The sequence below is a fragment of the Rhopilema esculentum genome, chromosome 16, assembly GCF_057945365.1.
Source record: "Rhopilema esculentum isolate cy_ngs chromosome 16, ASM5794536v1, whole genome shotgun sequence".
NCBI lineage: Eukaryota > Metazoa > Cnidaria > Scyphozoa > Rhizostomeae > Rhizostomatidae > Rhopilema > Rhopilema esculentum.
Window position 1 is genome coordinate 11544865 of NC_142830.1, and position 24910 is coordinate 11569774.

At 35.0% G+C, this 24910-nt stretch overlaps 2 protein-coding genes across 3 annotated transcripts in view; both read right to left on the bottom strand.

The window, feature by feature from the left end:
- LOC135681873 (scavenger receptor cysteine-rich domain-containing protein DMBT1) lies at positions 1-8519 on the bottom strand. Of its 2 annotated transcripts, none has more exons than XM_065196506.2 (5): positions 7099-8519; positions 5104-5440; positions 4165-4282; positions 3856-3963; positions 1-2454 (listed from the first exon to the last, which is right to left on the bottom strand). In XM_065196506.2, the coding sequence occupies exons 1-5, from the start codon at positions 7104-7106 to the stop codon at positions 2087-2089; spliced, it is 939 nt and encodes a 312-aa protein (XP_065052578.2). In that variant the 5' UTR covers positions 7107-8519; the 3' UTR covers positions 1-2086. The 2 variants fall into 2 exon arrangements, with proteins under 2 accessions (XP_065052578.2, XP_065052579.2); XM_065196507.2 differs by having other exon boundaries at positions 5104-5342; positions 7099-8518.
- A 3319-nt stretch (positions 8520-11838) lies between these two features.
- LOC135681872 (uncharacterized) overlaps positions 11839-24910 on the bottom strand; it is a 60796-nt gene continuing 47724 nt past the window's right edge. Inside the window, exons 11-15 of the mRNA XM_089112960.1 lie at positions 24009-24335; positions 16093-16231; positions 15513-15846; positions 14321-14438; positions 11839-12582 (exon numbers count right to left, since the gene is read on the bottom strand). Of these exons, the coding sequence (XP_088969086.1) occupies positions 12233-12582; positions 14321-14438; positions 15513-15846; positions 16093-16231; positions 24009-24335 (1268 nt within the window). The 3' untranslated portion in view covers positions 11839-12232. The remainder of the gene's footprint in view (positions 12583-14320; positions 14439-15512; positions 15847-16092; positions 16232-24008; positions 24336-24910) is intronic.

Consider the following 24910-nt stretch of genomic DNA (forward strand, 5'->3'; position numbering starts at 1 on the left):
AAGAAGGACAATTAAGTACATTAAGTCCTTTTAAAATTATAATTTATTGTTAAATTTTCGTCATTCATACTTGTAGCTCTAGCTCTTGATTTGCTCAGCAAGATTTCATGTTTATCTTATCTGTATTAGCATAGTAATGCTCTTTAAGACCAATTAATACTATCAATGTAGGTTAACAAAAAGACAAAAAGTCCCTTCTTATAGTTTGAGTACCACGACAGTTCCTTCCTAAGGTTTTGATGGTCAATTGCATGCTAAGTTAAATGTCGGATGGCAAAGGATGAGTTGGCTTTGGCCATTTTTAATAAGATATCCATATACGGACATGGGGTAATTAGACGTCACGTGACAAATTATAGCTCATTTTGCTACCTTAAACGTATTTCTACTAAAAAAGATAAACTATCGCTCACATTCTACTGCTAATACCAGGTTTTTTTGTTAAAAACGTCATTCCAGCCACGTTTCTCCTTTGCAGAGGATAAGCAGGAACTTCTCCTGATTTAACCTCATTTTACCCCAAAACAGCGGCAAATCCCCATTTACCATCACAATTCAATATCCCCAGTTGATAAAGAACTCGAAACTGGTAGTCAAAATTTCAACGCCCCACTTCCATTATCTTTGGTGGTACTCCCCTCCATTTCCGTATGGTCAAATACATCCGTGTTTGACCAAGATAGTGCCTGGGCCTGGATTGATTCTTTTGATGATACAACAGATGATTCTTTTAGTGAATTTGAGCTTTGAAGTATGTATATCAATTTTTACAAAAAGTTTTGTTTTACGCATTAGAAATTGTGCAAAGTTAGAGATTTTGTGACGTCATCATCGAAAGTTTAACGGTCTATACCTCTTAAAATATAAACGTTACAGGGTTGATGTTTGATAGATTGTTTCATCTCTTTTGATGCTTTTTCTAATGGTTGCCTCAGATTTATAAAAAAATGACTTTTAATTTTTTCTGATCGTAAAATGAAATTATGCCTTGTCACGTAACCGGAAGTAAAATTTGAAAAGGTACCTGGCAGATTTGAATTATCTGGCATACTGGGATCATGAAAAAGTTTGGAGAATCTTGACAACACATGCGGTGAGTTAGTTGCGGTTATTTCCCTGTCTAATTTGGAAATTCGCTTGCAGCACTCACGCAATAACGCCATAAGTAATGCTGATTCACAGGTCAGGCACCAATGTCTATTCACGCATCGAAAATACGCCGATCAGTGTCCAAGCGCGCTGCCTTTAAATGAAGAAGTAGACTCTGAAAGTACACACAATTTCCAAAAAAAACTACAAAAACTGATTTTAGTCAAATATTTTCTAATCAAATTTCTTATTCTATAGGCAAATGACAAAAATTTACAGCTTCCTAAAGGCTTGGCCAAACGATTTGATTTTTCGGTCACTGTTTCTCTCGATATTTGATCTCAAAATCGAGCGATGTCAAGCATAGATGGCCAAACGATTCGATATTTCGCTCGATTTTTCGCTCACACCAACAAAATGAAGGCAAAGAAACGCAAAGCGGCTGCCGTGCATATCGTACATGAAAATGTCCTTTACATTCTCTTGACAAACTCTAGCGTCATAAGACCCTGGTCGTTCGTTTCATGCAGTAACCGTCACTAAATGTTTTATTCTTTTAAGCAAATTCCTATTTTTAGGCATACTTTTGTTTCGTTTGATTAATTTCATTCTTAAAATGGAATTCATCACTTTAAAAGGTCCCCTGGACCTAGAGGCCTCAGGGTAGTTTGCTGCCCTGCCCCCTTTTGGCCACCCCGCTCTTGAATTTATTAGCTCTTTTACAAAAAAAACTAAGCATAAGAGATGATAGCTGCGCTTGCGCTCACTCGACTCACTCGAGAAGGTGGCCAAATGGTGGATTTTAACTTGCTTTCTTGTTGAGTAGAAAAAACGAGTGAAAAATCGAGTCCTTTGGCCAGGGCTTAAGTAAAACCTGAAATCATTATTTCTTGAGAAAATCTTCTCAGAGGGTATTTTCAGAATTTTAACTTCTGCTTTATTTTTTCACATTTATCTCCATATCCTTTGGGAACAATTTACAGTTGGCAGTTAGTTCTTAAACCTGCATCCAAAACAACTGAAATCCTTGTTTTTGAATGCTTCCGTCAGAAATAAATTGTACCGATGCAACTGATGTCGTTGAATTGTAGATCGTCTGACTCAAAGCGTAACCGCATAACTTTCCAGTGAGGAATTCACTGTCTGCCATAGATCCATCTATAATTCGCACGTAATCGTAATGGCAACTTGAACTTCTCTCTACAGCAAAAAAGTTGAATCTAAATTTGATCCTGTGGTCATTAGCAACGTAGATTGTCCAGAGACACTGACTTCGTGCCGGGTAAATGTGTGGGAAGTCCGGACTTTCAATTGTACCGGCTGTACCCTTGAACACACTGCCACACGCTGAGGCCGCCCGTATCGCTACAATAGAATAACCCTTTTTTATGAATCATTTGTATAGTGTCTGCATATTTAACAGAGTAAAATAATAAGTATAATACAATTGTTGAAATGTTGTGTTGCGAATTATCCGTCAACATGATGCCTCATTATTGCAAGTCTCTCATATTCACAAAAACTATGTCTGCAGTGACGTCAAGAAGACGCCTGGGGCCCGTATGGATTCAGTAAGACGATGTGTGTCTTCATATGTGGACTGAAAAAGCGAAATGAGCTCCACGGAGGAGGGAGTTTGAAAAAATGCAAAATTATTTGAAACCATGCTCTCAAGATTTTCAAAATGCAAGTTATGATAGAAAGAAAAATTCAGCATAGGAAAACTTAGGACAATTATACGAGTTAAATTTGAAAAGGTTAACATAGAGTACAAGCTTTTATGAGAAAAACAGTTGTTCTTCGGTATGGAATTATATGCTATCTGAATAAAATTTCAAGGAAATATGACATTATTCAAAGAGCTGCCATAATTTTTGATAAAGACTACTGCGTAGCCACCAAATATTGCTGAAAAATATCCTCCATGTCTGGTTAAATCTAAAAAGAAAGCTATTGTAAATTTTCGATTATGAGCTGCAGCAAATGGTGTTCATAAAAAAATGTAAGCTACCGTTGACTTTATGCCGCATCCACAATATAATGCAAAAATACGGAGATACCTAGTTTGAAATGCCGGACGCAAGAAAAATATGGTTCTGTTCTTCAACCTCAACACCTGCTAAATTTGCAAAAACGACTTAAGCAAAATAATAAACCCAGGAGTTCAACCAACTACTGCGAAGGAGACAGAAAACCTCAATTTGGGTATAGGGCTCCGGGACACATGGTGAGAAGGTCTTACCATATTTGGCATTTCCGGCATCTCTTCGCGTTACGCCCTCCCGTGGCCAGTATTGATTAGAGTTAGATACACGAGGCATGGAGAGAGGTTCTCTCTCTTGAGTATAATTAATTACTTATAATCATCATATATATATCTTCTTGCTAGAAGCATGTGTCTCTCTGTGGTACACACCTATGTCCCGCCCAAGTCACAACACCAACAGCAATATCTGCATGCTTAATGTTCAGGGGAGCTTATTATGGATCTTGCCTCCCTAACATTATCATTGTTTTATCAACTTACAACGTGGGTTTTTCCATGTGCGTCAAGGCTGGAAAAATCCTTTATAACATTATTCTTGCCAATTTTCTTCACTACCTTTTTTTCAATGGATAAAATTGCTAGATCGTCAAGTAGTTCCTATGATATGGAAGATGTTACATAGTATGTAGTAGTACAACCAATGGGAACTTAAATGGCCATCGAAATGCATAACATAGTGCCCTTAAGGTACATATATAATGCTTGTATACGAAAAATACCTGTTTCACAAAATGGTCCAGTGTACCCTTGCTTGCAGTTGCACATGATGGAAGATACGTCCAAACACGTTCCTCCATTATGACATGGATTGCTAGCACATCTATTGCCTAAAAGTAAGAATACGACTCTATTGAATGCTTCCTAGAAATATTGTGCCTTTTTAGACCTCTATACAATTACAGCTGCAAGCTTGGCTCGTTTTAACTTTAATTACTAAGAAACACAGGTCCTTCTTTTCGGCATGCCCTTTACATTTTACATATGTTTTTTGATTTCAATGAGTATGCCTCCAACCTTATGGTACTCACAGTGAAATCCATTTTGATTCCCGGAACAGCTGAGACACTCGACGCCCGGGCAATGACATGTATCAACACACATTGCTCTGCTGTTGCACGGGTTTTTAGACTTACAGTTCACTCCAACCTACAATAAGATACAAGGAAGAGCATTACCGTCCAGCTTTCAGCCACCCCCTCTAATGTTGTGAACTTGACGGGAAACAATAATATTATAGGAGAACAGACAATTTCCATAGCAAAACATTTTCAAATGATAATGTAAAGAATTCATATAAAACATTTCCTGTAAATGTTGCACTTAAAACTATTATCAATGAAGCAAAATTGAAAAATTTACAGAAAGTGTAATCTGTTACCCTGAGTACTAGAGCCACACTGAAGGTGCGTCTACCTGAGAAGGAGGAAATGCTCCTTCGCTTCTTCCCCCCTATCTTCTATTTCATCGCTCGATGTGGCTCTGGTACTGAGGGTAGTACTTTTTTGTGCGAGCGTGTGCACCTTCGTATACAAAACTGTTAAAAAGAGAAGTGGGAGGAGCTATTATTAAAATCTTTATGTGAGCAAATCTATGATATATGGACGAAGTGTTTATTATTTAGACAGGACAGATACCAAAAAAGTTAGGCAATGGTTTATATAACGACTTTAAACATTTGATAAGTTCAGTTGAATATCGGTAACTTTCTAGATTTATTGGAGATATTCCGCTGCCATTCAATGAATGTTCTGACAGATACTTTATTGTTACAAAGATTTTTCTTGATCCATACTGAATTCGCAATAGCGGGTTTCCAATGCATGATTAAACAGTCTTTGGGCATTAAGCCTTTAATATCTACTTCGAATACATTGATAATCATTTTTCTCATCTGTGTTTGCAAAAGCTTTCACCGCAGGAAAAATAAATATAACTAATTCATTGAGAATAAGAAAAAAGCTCCGAACCTCCCGAACTGAATAATTTGTTGAATGAAAATCCCATTCATCGCTTTCTGTCAAATTAATTCTGTCCATCACATCAATACTGGACTTTCGATTCAACCAACACATCCCAGAACCGTCCTTTTTAACGTTAATTGACTTGCATTGCTGATTTAGGACACATTGCCCTTTGCATTCGTTTAAGCTGGCGCCTTCAATCTCCTGAATTTTTGATCCTTCGAGCAAGTGATTTTCCACTTTGACTGAAAAATCCGCAAAAGACGTACATTTGAGTCTGAGTATGTGGCAACGAAAGGCAATGATGAAGGAGGCCCAAAAAATTGCATCCTTGCAGCGAAATCTGTTTGTATAAAATTTGGAAAATTGATATGGAAGTGAAATGGTGGCAATATTAAATAATTCTTCTATGCAGATCTGCAAATGTAACGCTTGGGACCGTTTTTAGTCATCCTATTAGTAAATATGCACTTATTTATAAAAACAACCGTTCTTAGACATCAGGCTAAGATTTTCCCAAAAAACAACAACAAAAGAAACAAGGCAGGCTGAAATTCAACATCCCGAAAAGAGGCAATTCGATCACAAAAGTAAAGTACAGTGTAAGAAAATCGTAAGGCTGAAAATATGCGAAAAAAAGAAACGCCAGGCTGAAACTGGAGCCAAGTGTTCTTAAAAGCGTGTAGCAAACAGGTCGGGGCTTGACAGTCATTGTACTTCCAAGAAGAGACCGTAGATCTGGGATAGAATGTGTGTACCTCAACTTTTTGACAAAATTTCAAGATGAAATATTTATTAGTAAAATTTGCGGATAGCCACATACACAGACCAACCTGTCTTACCACCTATTAATATCAAAACATGACAAAATCTTATCAAATCAAATTCAAAAACATGCACTCTTAAATAAATCTGAAACGTAAGACAAACAAATTTTTTGATAGCAAGTTGATTTTAAGGCATTAGTTTTATTAAAATGCCTGTTAGAAAACTCTTTTCTTTTCTGTGTCGGAAAAATTGGCGCAGCAAAAATGCAAATGAATACAATTCAACAATCTATTGTTTAAGGTGACCAATGTTGCATGTGGTAATGGTCTTGCTCAATGGTATGTGAATGCCTAAATGAAATTTTTATTCGATACACTTAACAACACATTTTATTATTTAAATTAGCAATTTAGCATCGCAATTGGTTTCCAATAGACGATGCTCTTATCTCGTTAGTTTGCCTACTTTGAGAGTCCATTACATCTAGTTGCATCTGCTGTTTTTTCTCTATGGTATTATTATCAGAATTGTGTTAATAATTATTATTGTAGTAGAATTTGCATATTAAATCAAAACATACCAAATAAAGTCAAATGGTCTGACTTTAGTCCAAATTTTCGCATTGAAATCGAAAATCAATCCGATTTAATGAAAGTTCGAGTCATCCAGAAGAAAAATGACTCAAATTGGAAGAAATTCATTGTAACTACGAGGCATCTTTTGCCATGTAGAGGTGCGTCGTGGGCAGATTTTCTGACTTTATGGAAATTAAAGGATGGCTCACCCACTTTGTCAGCAAATGGGATCAGGGCATCCCTTTAGCGACGGCCGGTATATGGTGTTCAGGTTTTGCTTGACTATTGCGTTAAAGATCCACAAAATACTGACAAATTTGTTAAGTTCAAATTACTATGATGATAGAAATGTAGGATCTTTTACACATACAATGAATGGTAGCATGTATTTTGGCCATTATCGTAAAGCACTGTTCTTATATTATTTTTAAAAGTAGAAGAGTCTAGGAACGAGAAATTGTTTTAAAGAAACTGTTCCTCGCAAAAAATAATGATTTTGCTAATTCTGCAAGTATTCTATCCATTCCTTTTTTTCGAAATCACCATTTAAGGGTTGAGTTGTGTTGCAGAAATATTTTTACATTGAAAAAGCTTTCAGTAAAAATGATGAAGAATATTGATAGCATTGTCAAAATTCATTTTTCAGATAAATACTTACAGTATCATTGCAGTTCTCGTTCTATCTGCTGATGGAAGTTTTCTCCTTCGCTGCTATTTGGTAAAAGTAGATACTCTAATTGAAGATAAGTTTCTTGTAGAAAATGGCAGGTGGCTGGCTTAAGGGTAGCTTGATTGATACTCAAATTTGTTATTCAAAACTAAACCTCGAATTGATATGGTTTGATTCAATCTTAGCATAAGTAAAACTGTTTACATTTCACAGACAAGCTGCGAAAAGGATATTACAGAATCTAAGAGTCTTATCACATTTTCACCACTGTTAGTCAACTCAATAAGTGTTATCCAAATATTATCAACTGTGACCAAAGCTCTGGCATTTTCCTTTAGCTCACCCCAGCAACTGCCTGAAGAAACGTAATTAGCAAATAAAGAAGATGCTTTAATCATTTAGAACATTCGTCCTCATAAATAAACCAGCAGATAACCTCTTTACGAAATAACAATAACTGAATTGACAGAATTTCCTTGCTTTTTATTTTGTTGCTGTACTGTTTTCTAAATATCTATTATTGCCGCTATTTATACTGTTTTTATATCTTTATCACCAGTAGTGCAGCAAGTAGGTTCAAACATCAGATTAGATTGGTGCGTTCTGAAGGCTAGGAAGGCTAGTTACGTCAACGCCTTGTAAAACAAAGAGTAACTAAACTAAAAAGCATTTATGGGGGCAGTCTAGTAGAAATCTGTCTGTCTTCATAATGAAGGTGAGATCGTGCAAGATTTAGTCATCTGGGAAATTTGTTATGTAGAATTTCAAATCTTATTTGAGATTAATCTTCTTTTTACATGTCATTATTTCTTAGGAAGCATAAGAAAACTCAATAAAGTAAGTTTTCCAAAATTAGAATATACATATCAAAGAAGGTGAAATTTTACATTAGACAGCTCTTCTATCAAGCGGATATTAAGTAGGGATGTTTTCAAAGCCTGAAGTACTTGCTAGATAAGTGATTGTTAGAAATTGAGATAAATCAAAAGAAATAGACTTGTGTAAAGTGCTTGTGTAAAAATATTGAAGTAATTAAATCAGAAATTCAATTTGTATTAGTTTGGTGTAAATATTAATCAGTTACCATGAGTATCGTCAATTAATGTTATTCCGTTTTGAATCAAAGCAATTATAAATAAGATCAGAATTTATAAGTTGTCCTTGTAGGCGTGCCCATGGAAACCACACTAAATGGAAACAAAAAAGCCTGTTTCTTAGACCCTGTTTACACTGTGCTAGATAATTTTTATCCGCATCAAAGTTGGTTCAGATAGGCGTCGCGTTTCCACTAGACCCACGCTATCCGCACGAGTTTGAGGGCGGCTTTCCGAACAAAATTAGTTCACCTAGGAAAGTGGACTAAATTAGTTCGGATAGCTATGTGGACAGTGTAAACGCTTTTATCCGGGTAAATTTTATTCACATCGTATCTTGCTCGAATCGAAAGCGATTGGCTATTTCTTCCTATTTAGTTTTCACTGCCTTGTTGTCGATAAATACTCGTGTTAAAAGTGCAGTATCTTGCCAGTTCACGTAAAATTGGCATCCTTTTCAGCTTTCCCTACTTTCGTTGCTAGTTCAGTGTCATTTTATTTCAAGAACAAACTATTAAAACAAACTAGGCCTAATTTGTATTGACAATAACTTTGGATTTGGTCTAAAAGAGAAGCAGATGATTCTGAAGATAAGTATTTTTACGTTGGCAGGAATTTCGTTATTATTTTGTTGCCCAGAGAAGACTTCATTTTGGACGTTCTGTGCATGATTTAGGTCATGTGACTGTAGTTATCCGGCACGGGAGGGCAAAGTGGACATAATTTGTGCGGCACAGTGTAAACGCAAATCACTCCGAACAAGTTTTATGCGGATAAATATTATCTGACACAGTATAAACGGGGCCTTAAATGTATTGAAAATGTATTGAGTTAAGTAAATGTGGCAATATGTTTATAAAATTCACAGCAGTACTAACGGAGGCATTGAATTCAGCTGATCTTAATAAATAATGTAAGAATAAAGAAAGTACTATCAAGTTATTTGCATTTTCCTGTCAATGAAAGGAAAATAGTGAATATATGTTCCAGCCTAAATGAAGAATATTTGTTACAGTTCTGTAAGTTAGGCTTTAGGCAAAATCTTTTCCCAATCGAGGGAACTCATTCTATTTAGAGCTCACACCAAAGATTAATGGATTCAGAGCCTCGCCCAGTGACCAAAAAAACATTCAATAAACTTTTGTTAGGCCTTAAAATGCAAGTTTTTATCAAGATATTTTTTGTAGTAAAAACGATCAGTTTCTATTCTCGGGTTTTAAAACATCATGACTACATCAAATCATTGGCCAAATTCCATGCCAACAAGACCTTGTTGATGTTAGCTATGCATGTTACAAATGATAAAATATATTAAAAGGAAGCATTGAAAGAAGCACGGTTTATATTTGCAAATTATACTTGCAGTGCCACATATCGACGTTTTATTTCCAAAGTGCATTTTACGATATCAAGAAATTTTAGATAAACTTTCGGTTTAATTATGAATATTGGAATACGTCTGTCGCGCAGACCAGATTGTCTAAAATTCTTTATCAATATTTTTGTAATCTTATTTGATTGATTTGTATTATCTTAAGCGCAATACAGTGAAAAGTGAACTGAGTTACAACACTATGGTGGATATTTTAAACAGAATTAGGTCAGGATGCAAGCCTTGTGGAACGCTGAAATTTCAATTCATACATTTGACATTGAAGAGCAGCTTTCAAGTGCTTATAACAATTCCTTGTATAGATTTTAATCACCTTTAGCTTCCTATGCCCAAATCTATTTCAAAAACTTAATTATAATCTAAATATACAATACATAGGAAAACTCTGGTCAATTTACTCCTTTTCTAATTTTTCACATTTGTTTTCAAAGTAAATTGCGGATTTGGTATACGAATTCTAAACTGTCCAGCAATTTATTGATAAGAAATGGTGCTTTGATTACATACCATATAATAGGCCAATCATGCTAATTCACTGAAAAAGGCAAAGATTTGAGAATTTTAATGAATTACTACCTTGTTTTAAAACTTCTCTTAATTATGCTTGCAAGCTGCAAACAGGCAAATAAACTGCGTATTAATTTGCTCTTGATTACAAGAACACACATTCAGACAAATCACTCTACACAAAGTTCTTTTACAAACAAAATCAACGAAAACATGCTGAAGTGCATTTCTGCTAGTTCCAATAACGTCCTATCTTTGTTGTTAAGTACTTATAATTCTTGTGCATTAATGTTGATTAAACACAGAAAAAAAGACAGAAAAGACAATTACAAAGCATGATTTTAGTTGCACTGTTGGAAGAATTTTCTGGAAAAGCGTTAAGGGGGTAACGCGGCATAATGTCGTTATGATGTTACGCTGCCTAAAAGGTTTGGGCTGCAGCGTCATCCATACTACCTACCCAAACAAAAAGTGACCTCATGCTTTTTAAATATTAGTATGATTCTAGATATTAGTAGCTTTTTGATCGAAGTATATAGCAACTAAGTTGATTTGACTTGTCTCAGTCAAGGTTCAAGTGAGTATGGAAGCGATGGAAGTCTTATGGACAAATAGCTATTAGATTTTTCTTTTTTTGGAGGGCAACAGAAAATGTTTCATACTTCTGAAGAAAAAACTAACAAAAAATTGTTTTATTTCTAAATTTTGCGTTTTACTTCCTAAAGTTTTGCGACTACACCACTGTTAATGATTACGTGAAGCTTTTTCTTTAGCTGCAAAACGGAACCAAAAGTAGTTGTTCACACACACTTGAGTTCGGTTGAAAAGGTCTCATGTATAGAGAAAAAAAGGCTTCCTGAAGCCTATGTTACCTATTGAAAGATACAAAAAGTTACAGTAGCACCCCTTAGTTTTGAATGGCTGTTGTGCCATAATCGCCCCTTTCTCTTCTTGCCAATTAACTCCACTGTAAGCAGAGAAAATGTACTCTGAGATAGAGAATGAACTTTCGAACCCCAGCCTCCGTTTTTTTTCTAACAATTTTTAAGATTCCCTTTTGAAGGAAACTTTTGATTAAAAATGTCATGTATTTTGAATTATTTCAACCCCCTGTTTACTCCCGATCTTAGAGTAAATGCAACATAGCATTTTTTTAAATTGGAATTTACAAAGTGATCGAAAAGCAAATCGTTCTATCACACTTGTTAGTTCAATCATACTCAAAACAAAGCTATTATTACAATTTTTGCTCACGTATGCAGTTTATGACAAATTCACAATACAGTTTATGATGAAATTTACCAGCCTTGATATCAAATTTACAAATTTTTATTCAGGGCTATAAACTCTCTCTTTCTTCTCTTCCTTCGCTCTCTACAAGAGAAAAGGCTTGTTGTGCTAATGCCCCTCATTCAAGAGTGCAGGCAAATTTATTGGTAAGTTTATGGGAAAAGAAACCATTGTTTAAATTCTTCTCTATCCTTTTTCATCACACCTGTCTTGTCATTTTTCATTTGATAAACTTTCATTTTGTATTAAACGCCGCATCCAAAATCTGGATTTTGTAATGAACACTGCAGCGTTCATTAGAGGAAAACGGTATAGTGTATATTATGTTTTTTAGAGTAACATTTTGGCCGGGTTTCGGCGATCATTGCCCGGGTCTCGGCGAGTGCTGATGACTCTGCATCGTACATTGCTTTTTGCAGAGTTACAAAAGGGACTCAAGCAATCTTACTAATGCACAACTGCTTTTATAAACTATTCAGTACAATGCGTTAATATACTATCGCAAACTTTATATAATAGCATTAAAAGATCAGCTAGAAGCAATGACATTTGTGTGCTTATTACGTTTTCCAACTAAGGTTTCATTATTGTGCATTGGTTTTGATGCAGTTCTTTGCCTAAACCAACCAGATGTGCTATTCTTGTATAAGCACCTTGCAAATGCATCTCAAACTAGGCCTTCTCTTTAGAAAGAGCATAAGAAAGTGTACTTGCTGTATTTTGTAAATCAACGTGGTTGGAAGAATGATCTGTCCCAAGCCATTAAATCATCTACGATCAAAGTTATCATAATTAACTGATCACCTTTCTTTTTGGACGGGGGAATCAAATCTTTGCATCAGTCTTCTTTCCAATCTAATTTGAATCCTTTCTTCTGGATTGAGAAATCAGATTCAAATATGACGTGAATTATTGATCCAGTAGATTTTATTGATTTTAATCTGTCATCATAGACACATAATCTATCTGTAAGCCACGATGTTGAATTTGCAGGACCGTCTTTGATCCTGACAAAGTCGAGTTTGCAGGAGGTACTTTCCTCCATTTCCAAACCCTTGAAAGAGACTTCGATTCTTTTACCAGGTTTAACGCTGATTGTCCAATAGCACACTGCATTGGGTGTGTAAAATTCTGGATAATTTGGACTGTTGATTGAACCTGATTCTCCTGTAATTTTTTTTCTGCAACCTAGAAAAAAATTCCTTTCCCGATTTTCAAAGAAGCATGTTTAGCCAGCAATATTTAAAATGAAAAAGTTGAGTTAATATGGCAATATTTTCATTGCATTCATTGCAGTATTTTAGAGGGGCTTTCAAATTAGATGATTTTTAGCGTGATGATTTTTAGATGATGTTACAGGTTTGATATTAACAATGAAAGTAAACTGCTGTCCAATATCTTTCATTATACCATCCATGAAAAAAAATGGTTGATAAATATATGCTCGAGCCACAACGAATGATATTTTGTTGAAATTCTGTAATTATGATTTGGGGTAAAGTCTATTCCTATACTAACGGGGCTAACGGAACAACATTTCTAGAGCTCGCACCAACGACCAATTATGCATATGGGCTTTGTTTTGGTATGCTATCAATGAAAGGCAAGACAATATCAAAATTGTTTTTAATAGCTTTCATAGGTAAACAAAAATACTTTTAAACAGCTGTAAATCTAGTGATGTCTCAGTGATCCCAAACTCTGACATTGAAAATCATATAGGAAATCTTTTGAGGTAACTAGAGTTGGTTTGCAAGAAAAGCATGCAAAACTTTAGAGGCATATTTTGTGAACCGTATTGACAAGCGCCATACAATTATCAGAACAAAACACAACAAATTTACATGGCAGTAAACAGAGGCGGATCCAGAGTGAGTTCGTTGGTGCACAGAACTCAGTCAGTTTTTCAACATACATCTAAAATAGCAATATTTAAAATATATGCCTGAAACAAGTAATATTTAAATTAAAAAACTGAAACCTAAAAATTCGATGTTTTATCACAGTCTCTTCAAAATCTTAAAATTGCCAGTTTCCTCTCTGTCGCGATTTGGAAACGATTTTCCAGACGCTGTGGAGGACAACAGTAGTCAATCCCAGATCTCGGTAATAAACATTTTGTGCCTCGGAAGTGAATGAATTGAAACACTAAACTTTTTGTTTGGAACACGGATGGAACTCAATCAAAACAGCATCTGGAACTCGGAAATGATACCAGATTTGTAGGAGAGCTGTACAATGGCCTGTAGTTGATTGGCTACCTATTGTTTCTGTTCTATCGTGAAACTGCAAAACATTGAATTCGAAATGGCGACTGCAGATGTCTTATACTCACGACCATCGCAGCATTCTAGCAGATTATTAAACATTTGAGATAAAACCAGGAGATATCGTTAATTTTCCAGGAGTGTTAACTACCTTTGCTTTAAATTGCAGTCTATGATGGCACGGAAAACCTATGCTCAGACGGAACACAATATTTTGATGAATAGGCTGGTGTCTACAGAGGCAAAACAACAAATTGCGAGCAAAACATAAGGGAAAAACTTTGCTGTGGCATCCAACACAAACAAAGGGTCAAACAAACTAGAATCTAGATTGAGTGAGTAGATAGTACCTACCCCCCCCCCCCTCAATGATACCAAAAAGCATAAATATAAATAATAATGATGTCTTATGCACAATGATCAATGCATTATCTTAAAGTCCCTAGCCTTGGCCTGGAACTCAGTCAGGTTTTTGTGCTGGATCCGCCCCTGGTAAAAGTTCTTGATGGTAAAAGTTGATGTAGAAGCCAACTGCTAACACAACATATGCCCTTTCATTGCATTTCCCCAAATGCATTGCATTTATCTTTTATTTCAACTTGGAATGGCAATATGACTGTAAGGAATGTAGCTGAAGGATGGCAAAAATATTCTCTTACACGTCAGCCCAAAAGTGTTCGAATCGCAATCGATGCACTGGTACCCTGGGCAGCTACAAATGTCCATGCAAATTTGATTCTGGCTGCAAGGATCCTTGGCCAAGCAGTTCTGTCCAACCTAAAACAAAAAGATAACATACAGCTTGCTCCATGTCTTCTTATTCAGTAAACCAAGTTACGTACAGAAATATAAAGAGCCAAGTAAGGTAATGAAATATAAAGAGCCAAGAGCATGTGGTTTAGTGACCGCATTCCCTAGATATAGGTGGCTGTATCTCGGTGTAATTTGTTGAGTTTGAGATCAGCACAAGGTATTGTGTAGATAAAAGAGGAGAACAAGATCGAATTATAAATGCTGGCACTTTAATAGGGATGGTAGGAGGTCTGTCTTGCCAATGTACCCGTTCCACCTGGAACTGGTTTATAAATATTCACAATAAAACATCCTTAAGAATCTGGGATTGTTTCTGGGATTGCGGGACGGGGCGTTGCCTGTGACTCAACCCACCGCTGCATATCCACTTCAACAAGTCAAGCAAGCCACTGCAGAAAGGAACAGAAATGACGAGCACAAAGAAAAGAAGAAGTTACCAATGACACAAATTGTACTTAGACAGAAGTTGACAAGCTATACCTATTGATTTAAAATGATAAATTCTATTCAACACTTTCTTGCTACCTTTTAGCACCTCTACTCTTATCTTTGTTTCTTTTTCTACAGCCAATCTCTCATAGTTAACATAGAAAATGATTTGCTATTGAATATTAGGAAGTCTGCTTACCAAATAAATCTGGCAAGTTTTTTAAGCAAAGTTTATCATTATTTATGTTGGTTTACTTCAACTTTGAAAGTCTCATTTTTGTACAAGGAATCCTTACATTGAAGCAGACATGCATGGCCTTTTAGCAAACATGGATGTTTTCTTCTACAGGGTATCTAGAGACAGAGATAGCAGGCAACAAAAATACTACAATAAAATTCATTAATGTTACTGTAGCTTAGGCCTATTTTTACAACTATCTTTTAAGATATGCAGCTAAAATTGAAATTTGGATCGACAAATTTACAATAAAAACTTCATATTTTTGACAAATGATGCCATAATGCAACCTTTTCGAAATCCAGATAAATGTAGCTAATTTACTGATATTCAATTTATCAAATAATTCGAAAATATGGGTATATACTGACCAAATTGTTCGAATGGCTTGTCGTGTAGAAAGTCCAACTGTCTTTAAAAGAGAGGACTACATCCATGTTTGTGATATGGTTAAGCTGGCACACCCCACTATCATCTGCATTAAAGTTTATAGATTTGCACAAGGAATTGTGAAGACAGTGTCCAAAGCATTGGTGAAGGTCCAGGCCTTTGAGCTGTACAATCATGTAGCCTTTTAATAGTTTACCCTCAACTTTTACAGAAAAGTTTGCAAACTTTTTACAGTTGAGCCTCAAAATGTGACAATGCATCGTTGAAAATGTTATAAAGCAAACCAATGCTATTGGCGCGATGATGGCGAATCTGCTGCAAATTAATAGCCATAATTAAGACAAAGAATTGCTCTGATATGGTAAGAAATCAACAAAAGTGATATTTTTGGATAGGGGATAGAATATTAAATAGAAGACTATAGAAAAATATGAATTATAGCCAAATTCCAAAAATTCTTAACAATATCACGATTTTAAAATCAGACCATGCGTTCTACAGGGACATAAAATCAAGAGAGCCCTACCGGCATAGTGAAGCGTATATGTGACAATTTCTTACCTTCGTTTGTATGAATACATGTGGTGATAGATAGATGGAAAGCAGCTTTCTGATAATTTGATTGGGAGCACCTCAGGGAGCCCTTCGTACGCTGGCTTCTTTGATGTCCAACTGATAACGTGTAAAATGATAACCAATTAAATTATGTGCAATTAAGGAAAGCAAGTGCAGGACAAAGTGCAGGACAAAGGCTCGGTTATTGTAAAGCTTGGATATGAGCTACAGTAGGAGAAACAAGCACTACCAGACAAAGTTGTTCTCGTGCAGCAAATATCGACGAAAGATAGAAGCTATACTGATGTATGCACATAATAGTTATACATATAGGTTGTATGTCTATTTTTAGGAGAAGCAGCTGGCATTGGCCGGAAAGAATCTTTAATCAATAAAAATGCTCCTAAAGTCGTATAAACAATTAAATCATATAGCAAATAAGCAAGATTTGCTAAGTTACATTAGTCATTTTAAATTGCCTCTTTCTTTTGAAGTGATTTTCCGCAGTTTTTATGACTAACTAGAAAATTGGCAGATTTAATAGCATAACAGGTACAACAACTGCTTATGAACATATTTTTTGCTTCGTTCCCACACAAAATTCAGCAAAGTTTTCAAAAAAATCATCCAGGTGCTTGTGATAATGATTCCAGTGGCTAGGAGTTTGTAAAACATTGTCCACTAGACCATAAAAATTGTCAGATAAAGTCAAATATTTGGCTACTAGAAACATTTATCACTATGAAACATTAATTTAATTACTTCTGCGCCCCCGTTTCTGATGCGGAGCGGTAATTTTAGTTCTACGTAGTATCACCAAGCACACTTCCAGTGTCGATGAAAAATACCTCACTATACTGACTATACAAGTAAGACATTGAAGAGTCTGTGAAGAGTACTCTAGTTAAATAAAATATCAGGATGTGGCTTCACAGGGCTCTTGTCTCAGTCCACTCCTTTTTATATTTATGCACTTACTAATGCAATACAATGGCCATTCATACAAAGGAAAGATCTTAAGGGTTTCTGTTGTTGTGCTGACGATACAAGCCTGTACTTGACACATCTTTAGCAATTCTAAGCATTTGCAAAAGACAATAAACATTGACTCAAAAGAAGTTCAGGCATTGCTCAAGAATCGCTTGCTTAATGCACCCAAGACTTGTGTTATGTTGATTGTCACCAAACAAAATGGAAAAGATTTGAAACTTTCAATCAGAGCAAAAATCTTTAGAAGTTCTTTACAATATCATGTATCAGCTTGCATCTTTGTTTCAGTTAATTAAGAATCCTTAAATAAGCAGGGCTCTTAGGGGCCGCAAACATATCGGTTTTTCCTCGTTTTGACGTTTTCGTTTCGACCCCCCCCCCCCTACCTTCCCGTAAACCGTCCAGGGCCTGAATGTCGATATAAGCGAAATTTATGCATGTTACTGACCGGGATTTTGCATTGCTTAGTGTGTGGGAGACTGCAGTACTGACCCTACACTCATATCAAATTTCACTGTTAAGAACGATTCTGATAGCAAAATTATCCGCAAAAAGTGAGAAATGCACTAACTCGCACTTTAAATTTAATCGTCGTCGTCATCTTCATCAATTATTAATTCTAAAATATCTTCTTGGGCCATGTTGCCTTCAGAAAACGAGCATTCGAGAAGTTCGACTTCATCCCTCGGAGTACCAACGGCCTGTAATTTTGGTAAAAGGCACTCAGATGGCCCGTGCTTAATGCACATTAAATCTTTAGGAGGAGGCTGATTAAATTTTTCTTTCTGAAAAGGGGGGCTAATAAGAGAGGGGGGCTTAATTGAGAGAGGGGGCTAAAAAGAAAATTTACGGTATGTACTTAATCTTTAACTTGTGATTCTTGCTGTCGAATAAATAAAATTGAGTTAATTTTAAGTATCTCGGTATTTAAATAGGTCAAAATTTCACCAGGAAGAAGCATATCTAAAAGGGTGGTGGTAAAAGGTAATAGGTGTAAATACGCTGAAACTCAACTTCTTCGCAACATTCTGAAGACTCTATTGAATATATGGTTATGCCCATTTAGGCCCATTTAGCTGCACTCACATAGCCGCACTACTTTCAGATGCTAGGTAGAGACAATTTACTGCCTAAACTACAATTTACTTGTTTTTTTTCAAAAAAAAGACCATAGAACCTTTTTTATAAAAGATTCAAGGTTTCTGTGTTAAAATAGAGACATCAGCACAGAGAATCTTCGAGATGCGGATACGGGCCAATGATTGCCTAGGAAAAACTTTAATGATGGCCGAAAGACAATATCCTTTATAAGTGGAAAAGCGTGCAACATCCTACCAAAAGAATCAAAATAGGAAATCCCAATAAGCTTGAGAATATCTGTCCAAAGTTTGCAAATGATTATTTGACTAGCTCTTGAATATAAATAAAGCTGATTTTGAATAATCGGATACAATTTTTAGTAAATTTGAGAGACGAAAATTCAAAGGTAATAAAAAGAAAAATAGAAAACCCTAGCAATGATAATCAAAACGAAAAGTACGTCCCTCTACAACAAATTACAATGATTTAGTTCTTTGATTCCCGCTTACCTTCTGACAGCAGCATAAATTCTTTCACGTTCAGCCTTCGTAGTGAAAAGCTCTCAACTTTTATTTGTAGAGCAAAATGTTATATTATTGATCATTAAATTAACTAAGTCGAGTATTCTTTTCCTGAAATAATTTTAATTGCGCCCTTAAGTTGCGTTTATCTTTGATTCGTATTTCACAATTTCACCAAAGATTGGACGTTATTTTTTTACTCCTTTAATTAAGGTTTCCTCGAACAGGTGGTATTGCTACTTAAGAGCAATTGTTTGGACTTTTTTTAAACAGAAAAGTAATAAAAAACACTCTATAAAGAAGGCCATTGTCATCTTGTGAAAATAATCTGCCGTGTAGCACAGTTAAAAGGGAATTACACCTAACAAGTCTACCAAATCAAGAGTTTGCGAACAATTTATTTTTGGTAAGGCCAAATTTTGCAATAGAAGCTGTGCCTTTCATAGCAGAGCAGAAGTAGGCTGTACTCTTCACATCTTATGCATTATGCAAGACTTTTCTTGTGAAAAAAATATTTTTTTAATAACAAAAAAATTTTAACCACCAAACTTGAATTAGTTTTGATTCTAAATAATTAAGTTGTTTAGTAACTCTTCTAAACATAGATAAAAATAGAAAAAAGTTGAATAAAGAGACCTAAAATTTTTAAATGTATTTTAATCAGCAAGCCTTGCCCTTTGTGCAGTTTACAATTGCCTATATTTACATGTTCAGCTGTCAAGTTTATGTTTGCAATCATAAATTGTAATCAATTGTAAACTGTACACTCATGGTACAGCCTTGTTATCTTAAGCTTCTTTTCGTCAAATTTATCAAAACTTCTTGTATTTTTTGCATCACTTAATCCTTAAGAGGCTCTGATGCCTTTAGGTACAACTTGTACCCCGGATGAATCTGTAAGAAAGAGACTTTCTTTTCAATTCTCTGCCAAGAAAAACAAAATTTAGTACTTTTTTCCAGCTAGAGATTTTGCCCGTTGAACCAACAATCCAACCCGCTCTCGATTGCCTGAAAGCACTCCATCACGACTAATATCTATGAAATTTTATTCTGTGGAAGCAATTCTTGCCAAACAAGCTTTTTGCATTGTCTTTCCCGAGTAAGAAGGTCGAGTCTTTTTAAAATATCAAATAGGTTTTAAAGTATTCCAATTATATTCACTCATCTCATAAACCCTTTAATTATCATTAACTATTGCCAGTATTTGACTTACGAGACTTTTTCGTGAATTGCTTTATTTGTTCTTGAATGAAAGTTATAGCCCGCAAGGAAAGGCAAGGGCATCTGGTTCTAGAATTTTCAAGTTACCTCTATGAGAAGTTGACGCAAGGGGGCATCAAAGGAGATCAATTCCTGTAGTTTGGAACTTTGGCCGGGGTAAAAACAACGATTTTAAGCTTGTTTGTGGAGAAAGTTCCCTTAGAATTTCACAACGTTTAAAGCAGAATATTTAAAAGGTATGCCTAAGTAAAAGCGACAACTTGAATCAAACAAAAGGTGGATCGTATACATATATAAAGAATGCTTAAACAGTTTTTTGCTGCTGCTTCCTGGGTACACACTACATGATAAGAGACGCTTTGTTTACAAGTTGTGCTGTATTACATAAAATTGCATCACATACTTTGTTTACCTTGTAAATGAGATTGCATTATATACTTTGTTTACCTTGCAAGTGAGATTGCATCACATACTTTGTTTACCTTGTAAATGAGATTGCATTATATACTTTGTTTACCTTGCAAATAAGATTGCATCATATACTTTGCAACATACCTTGTAAATGAGATTGCATCATATACTTTGCAACATACCTTGTGAATAAGATTGCATCATATACTTTGTTTACCTTGGACATAAGATTGCATCATATACTTTGCAACATACCTTGTGAATGAGATTGCATCATATACTTTGTTTACCTTGGACATAAGATTGCATCATATACTTTGTTTACCTTGCAAATGAGATTGCATCATATACCTTGCAAGATACCTTGTGAATGAGATTGCATTATATACTTTGTTTACCTTGCAAGTGAGATTGCATCACATACTTTGTTTACCTTGTAAATGAGATTGCATCATATACTTTGTTTACCTTGCAAATGAGATTGCATCATATACCTTGCAAGATACCTTGTGAATGAGATTGCATTATATACTTTGTTTACCTTGCAAGTGAGATTGCATCATATACTTTGCAACATACCTTGTAAATGAGATTGCATCATATACTTTGTTTACCTTGGACATAAGATTGCATCATATACTTTGCAACATACCTTGTGAATGAGATTGCATCATATACTTTGTTTACCTTGGACATTAGATTGCATCATATACCTTGCAACATACCTTGTGAATGAGATTGCATCATATACCTTGCAACATACCTTGTGAATGAGATTGCATCATATACTTTGTTTACCTTGCAAATGAGATTGCATCATATACCTTGCAAGATACCTTGTGAATGAGATTGCATTATATACTTTGTTTACCTTGCAAGTGAGATTGCATCATATACTTTGCAACATACCTTGTGAATGAGATTGCATCATATACTTTGTTTACCTTGGACATTAGATTGCATCATATACTTTGCAACATACCTTGTAAATGAGATTGCATCATATACTTTGTTTACCTTGGACATAAGATTGCATCATATACTTTGTTTACCTTGCAAATGAGATTGCATCATATACCTTGCAAGATACCTTGTGAATGAGATTGCATTATATACTTTGTTTACCTTGCAAGTGAGATTGCATCATATACTTTGCAACATACCTTGTAAATGAGATTGCATCATATACTTTGTTTACCTTGGACATAAGATTGCATCATATACTTTGTTTACCTTGCAAATGAGATTGCATCATATACCTTGCAAGATACCTTGTGAATGAGATTGCATTATATACTTTGTTTACCTTGCAAATAAGATTGCATCATATACTTTGCAACATACCTTGTAAATGAGATTGCATCATATACTTTGCAACATACCTTGTGAATAAGATTGCATCATATACTTTGTTTACCTTGGACATAAGATTGCATCATATACTTTGCAACATACCTTGTGAATGAGATTGCATCATATACTTTGTTTACCTTGGACATAAGATTGCATTATATACTTTGTTTACCTTGCAAGTGAGATTGCATCACATACTTTGTTTACCTTGTAAATGAGATTGCATTATATACTTTGTTTACCTTGGACATAAGATTGCATCATATACTTTGCAACATACCTTGTGAATGAGATTGCATCATATACTTTGTTTACCTTGGACATTAGATTGCATCATATACCTTGCAACATACCTTGTGAATGAGATTGCATCATATACCTTGCAACATACCTTGTGAATGAGATTGCATCATATACTTTGTTTACCTTGCAAATGAGATTGCATCATATACCTTGCAAGATACCTTGTGAATGAGATTGCATTATATACTTTGTTTACCTTGCAAGTGAGATTGCATCATATACTTTGCAACATACCTTGTAAATGAGATTGCATCATATACTTTGTTTACCTTGGATATAAGATTGCATCATATACTTTGTTTACCTTGCAAGTGAGATTGCATCATATACTTTGCAACATACCTTGTAAATGAGATTGCATCATATACTTTGTTTACCTTGGACATAAGATTGCATCATATACTTTGTTTACCTTGCAAATGAGATTGCATCATATACCTTGCAAGATACCTTGTGAATGAGATTGCATTATATACTTTGTTTACCTTGCAAATAAGATTGCATCATATACTTTGCAACATACCTTGTAAATGAGATTGCATCATATACTTTGCAACATACCTTGTGAATAAGATTGCATCATATACTTTGTTTACCTTGGACATAAGATTGCATCATATACTTTGCAACATACCTTGTGAATGAGATTGCATCATATACTTTGTTTACCTTGGACATAAGATTGCATTATATACTTTGTTTACCTTGCAAGTGAGATTGCATCACATACTTTGTTTACCTTGTAAATGAGATTGCATTATATACTTTGTTTACCTTGGACATAAGATTGCATCATATACTTTGCAACATACCTTGTGAATGAGATTGCATCATATACTTTGTTTACCTTGGACATTAGATTGCATCATATACCTTGCAACATACCTTGTGAATGAGATTGCATCATATACCTTGCAACATACCTTGTGAATGAGATTGCATCATATACTTTGTTTACCTTGGACATTAGATTGCATCATATACCTTGCAACATACCTTGTGAATGAGGTTGCAACACATACTTTGTTTACCTTCCAAGTGAGACTGCATAGCGTACTTCTCTAGAAATTTTTCTGATCGGTAAAAAACTGCAATCCTGTAATGATTATTTTTTGAAAATATTTGTATAATCTTGATCTTGCTTCTATTTGATCATGTAAATATTGCAACAAATACATTTCAAGTGCATCAAATTTTGAATAGCATAAAAGTATACAAAAGTAGTAGCATATTTACATAAACATATACTTGCAATTTAAGGTTAACCGAAGAAATGGCAATTGTCGGAGAATCCCCATCGCGCTTTCTTCGGTATTCTAGTAAATTCTTAATCTATTATTCTTAAATCAACACGTTTATATTTTCTTGTGTATGCTTGTGTTACATAACTACGGAACTATGCAATTTACGTAAAAGCCTCACTTTGAGGCCGAGACAATAGATTAAGGATCCAGCCAGAATTTTCTGGAAGCAAGCTATTGTAATAGGATTAACTACGTCAATCGTATTCTCAATTTTTGTTGGCTTGAGTAGTAGTTAAAATTGATTGTGATTGGCTAAGATAAATTTTAGTACCTTGTTCGCTTCTATAAAAGCTGGAAATTGAATCGAGCGCTAAGGATTCGTAGAGAGAGATTTTTCACGATGTACGTTGAGTTGTGTTGAGCAAAAAATTCAGAAAACATAAGATTGTCTTTCTCTAAGAGTTTACTCTAATCATTTACTGAACCTGCGTTAACAAGTAGAGATATTTTCTATAGCAATTATCGATTTCATCTGATCCAGTTTCATTGTCATTTCTATGGTTTTATCTAAATGGTAGGTATTTATTAGGTGATTTTTGTGCAAATTCTATCAATTTAAATGAATCTATATATATTAATATATATCTACATGAAAGCTGTTTGAAGTATTGTCTTCACCACAATTGTTTTTAAATTGGAAGTCCATTCTTTTGTTCTTTGTGATTCAAATATTGACTTCTTTTTTAAAAATCTTGAAGTTTTCCTGTGGGCTTTTCTGTTCCTTTTCTTTATATCTTGCTCCATATCAACTCGAAGCCCCTGCGCGTTACCGTAAAATCACTATAGAACTCTATCTGAACAGTTGAATCTGTCGATGTAATTGTACCTGGTAAATCTGTTCCGCATTCCAACAAAATTTGAGAGTTTGACAAACCTTGAGTAATCTTTACGTAGTCATAACAGTTATAAGTACCCCCTTCAACATTGAAAGAAAGGAATTCCAGCTTGACTTTAAAGCCAGTACCCACGTCTATCTTCCAAGTGCATTTGTGTTCCAGTGGATACAACTCAGGGAAGTTCTTGCTTGCAATTACACCTGAAGATCCTGTCAAGGTTTGCCCACAATCTAAAAAATTAAATATGAGGCTATTAATTCCAATCCAAAAAGTAAAAATTTTGCAAATAATAGATGTAGGGGGGCTCAGGGGGCTGATATAGCATCGAATCAGCCGCAACAGTATTAAGCAATTAAGCAAAAAATAAACCTTGAAAAATTGTGCACATTTTACTTGTTATTTCAAAAATTGCTTGTTTAAAAATTTGTAAAGTAAAATTTGAAACCTCTGCAAGACCTGCAAAAGTTTGAATCAAACCTTCAACTGAAAAAGCTATTGAGATATAACAAGCTACATTTTTTTTAGTTCTTATTGGAATACAAAGATCAGGGTCATTATTGAGCTTATATTTTGTAAAGTGGTACATTCTCCAACTCTTTTTAATGAAACTTTGCAAAAATATTTGAATATATCGACATGCAAAGTTGGGAAACCTTGAACCTTTCACTCAACAAAGACGTTCTACATTTTCACTGATAACAGTAAAGAAGAATACAATTCTTGAACCCTCAAGCACTTCGTAAGTACTTCTGAGTTTTTTCTCAAATGAATCCGTACTTAAGTCACTAAAAAACCAGGGGATTTA

Excerpts from the sequence above, each read along its gene's own strand:
- LOC135681873 (XM_065196506.2), bottom strand. Across the intron at positions 4,283-5,103 it reads CAAATTATTCAGTTCGGGAG|GTTGGAGTGAACTGTAAGTC; the intron begins GTTCGGAGCTTT and ends ATCTTATTGTAG. Across the intron at positions 3,964-4,164 it reads GAATCAAAATGGATTTCACT|GCAATAGATGTGCTAGCAAT; the intron begins GTGAGTACCATA and ends TCTTACTTTTAG.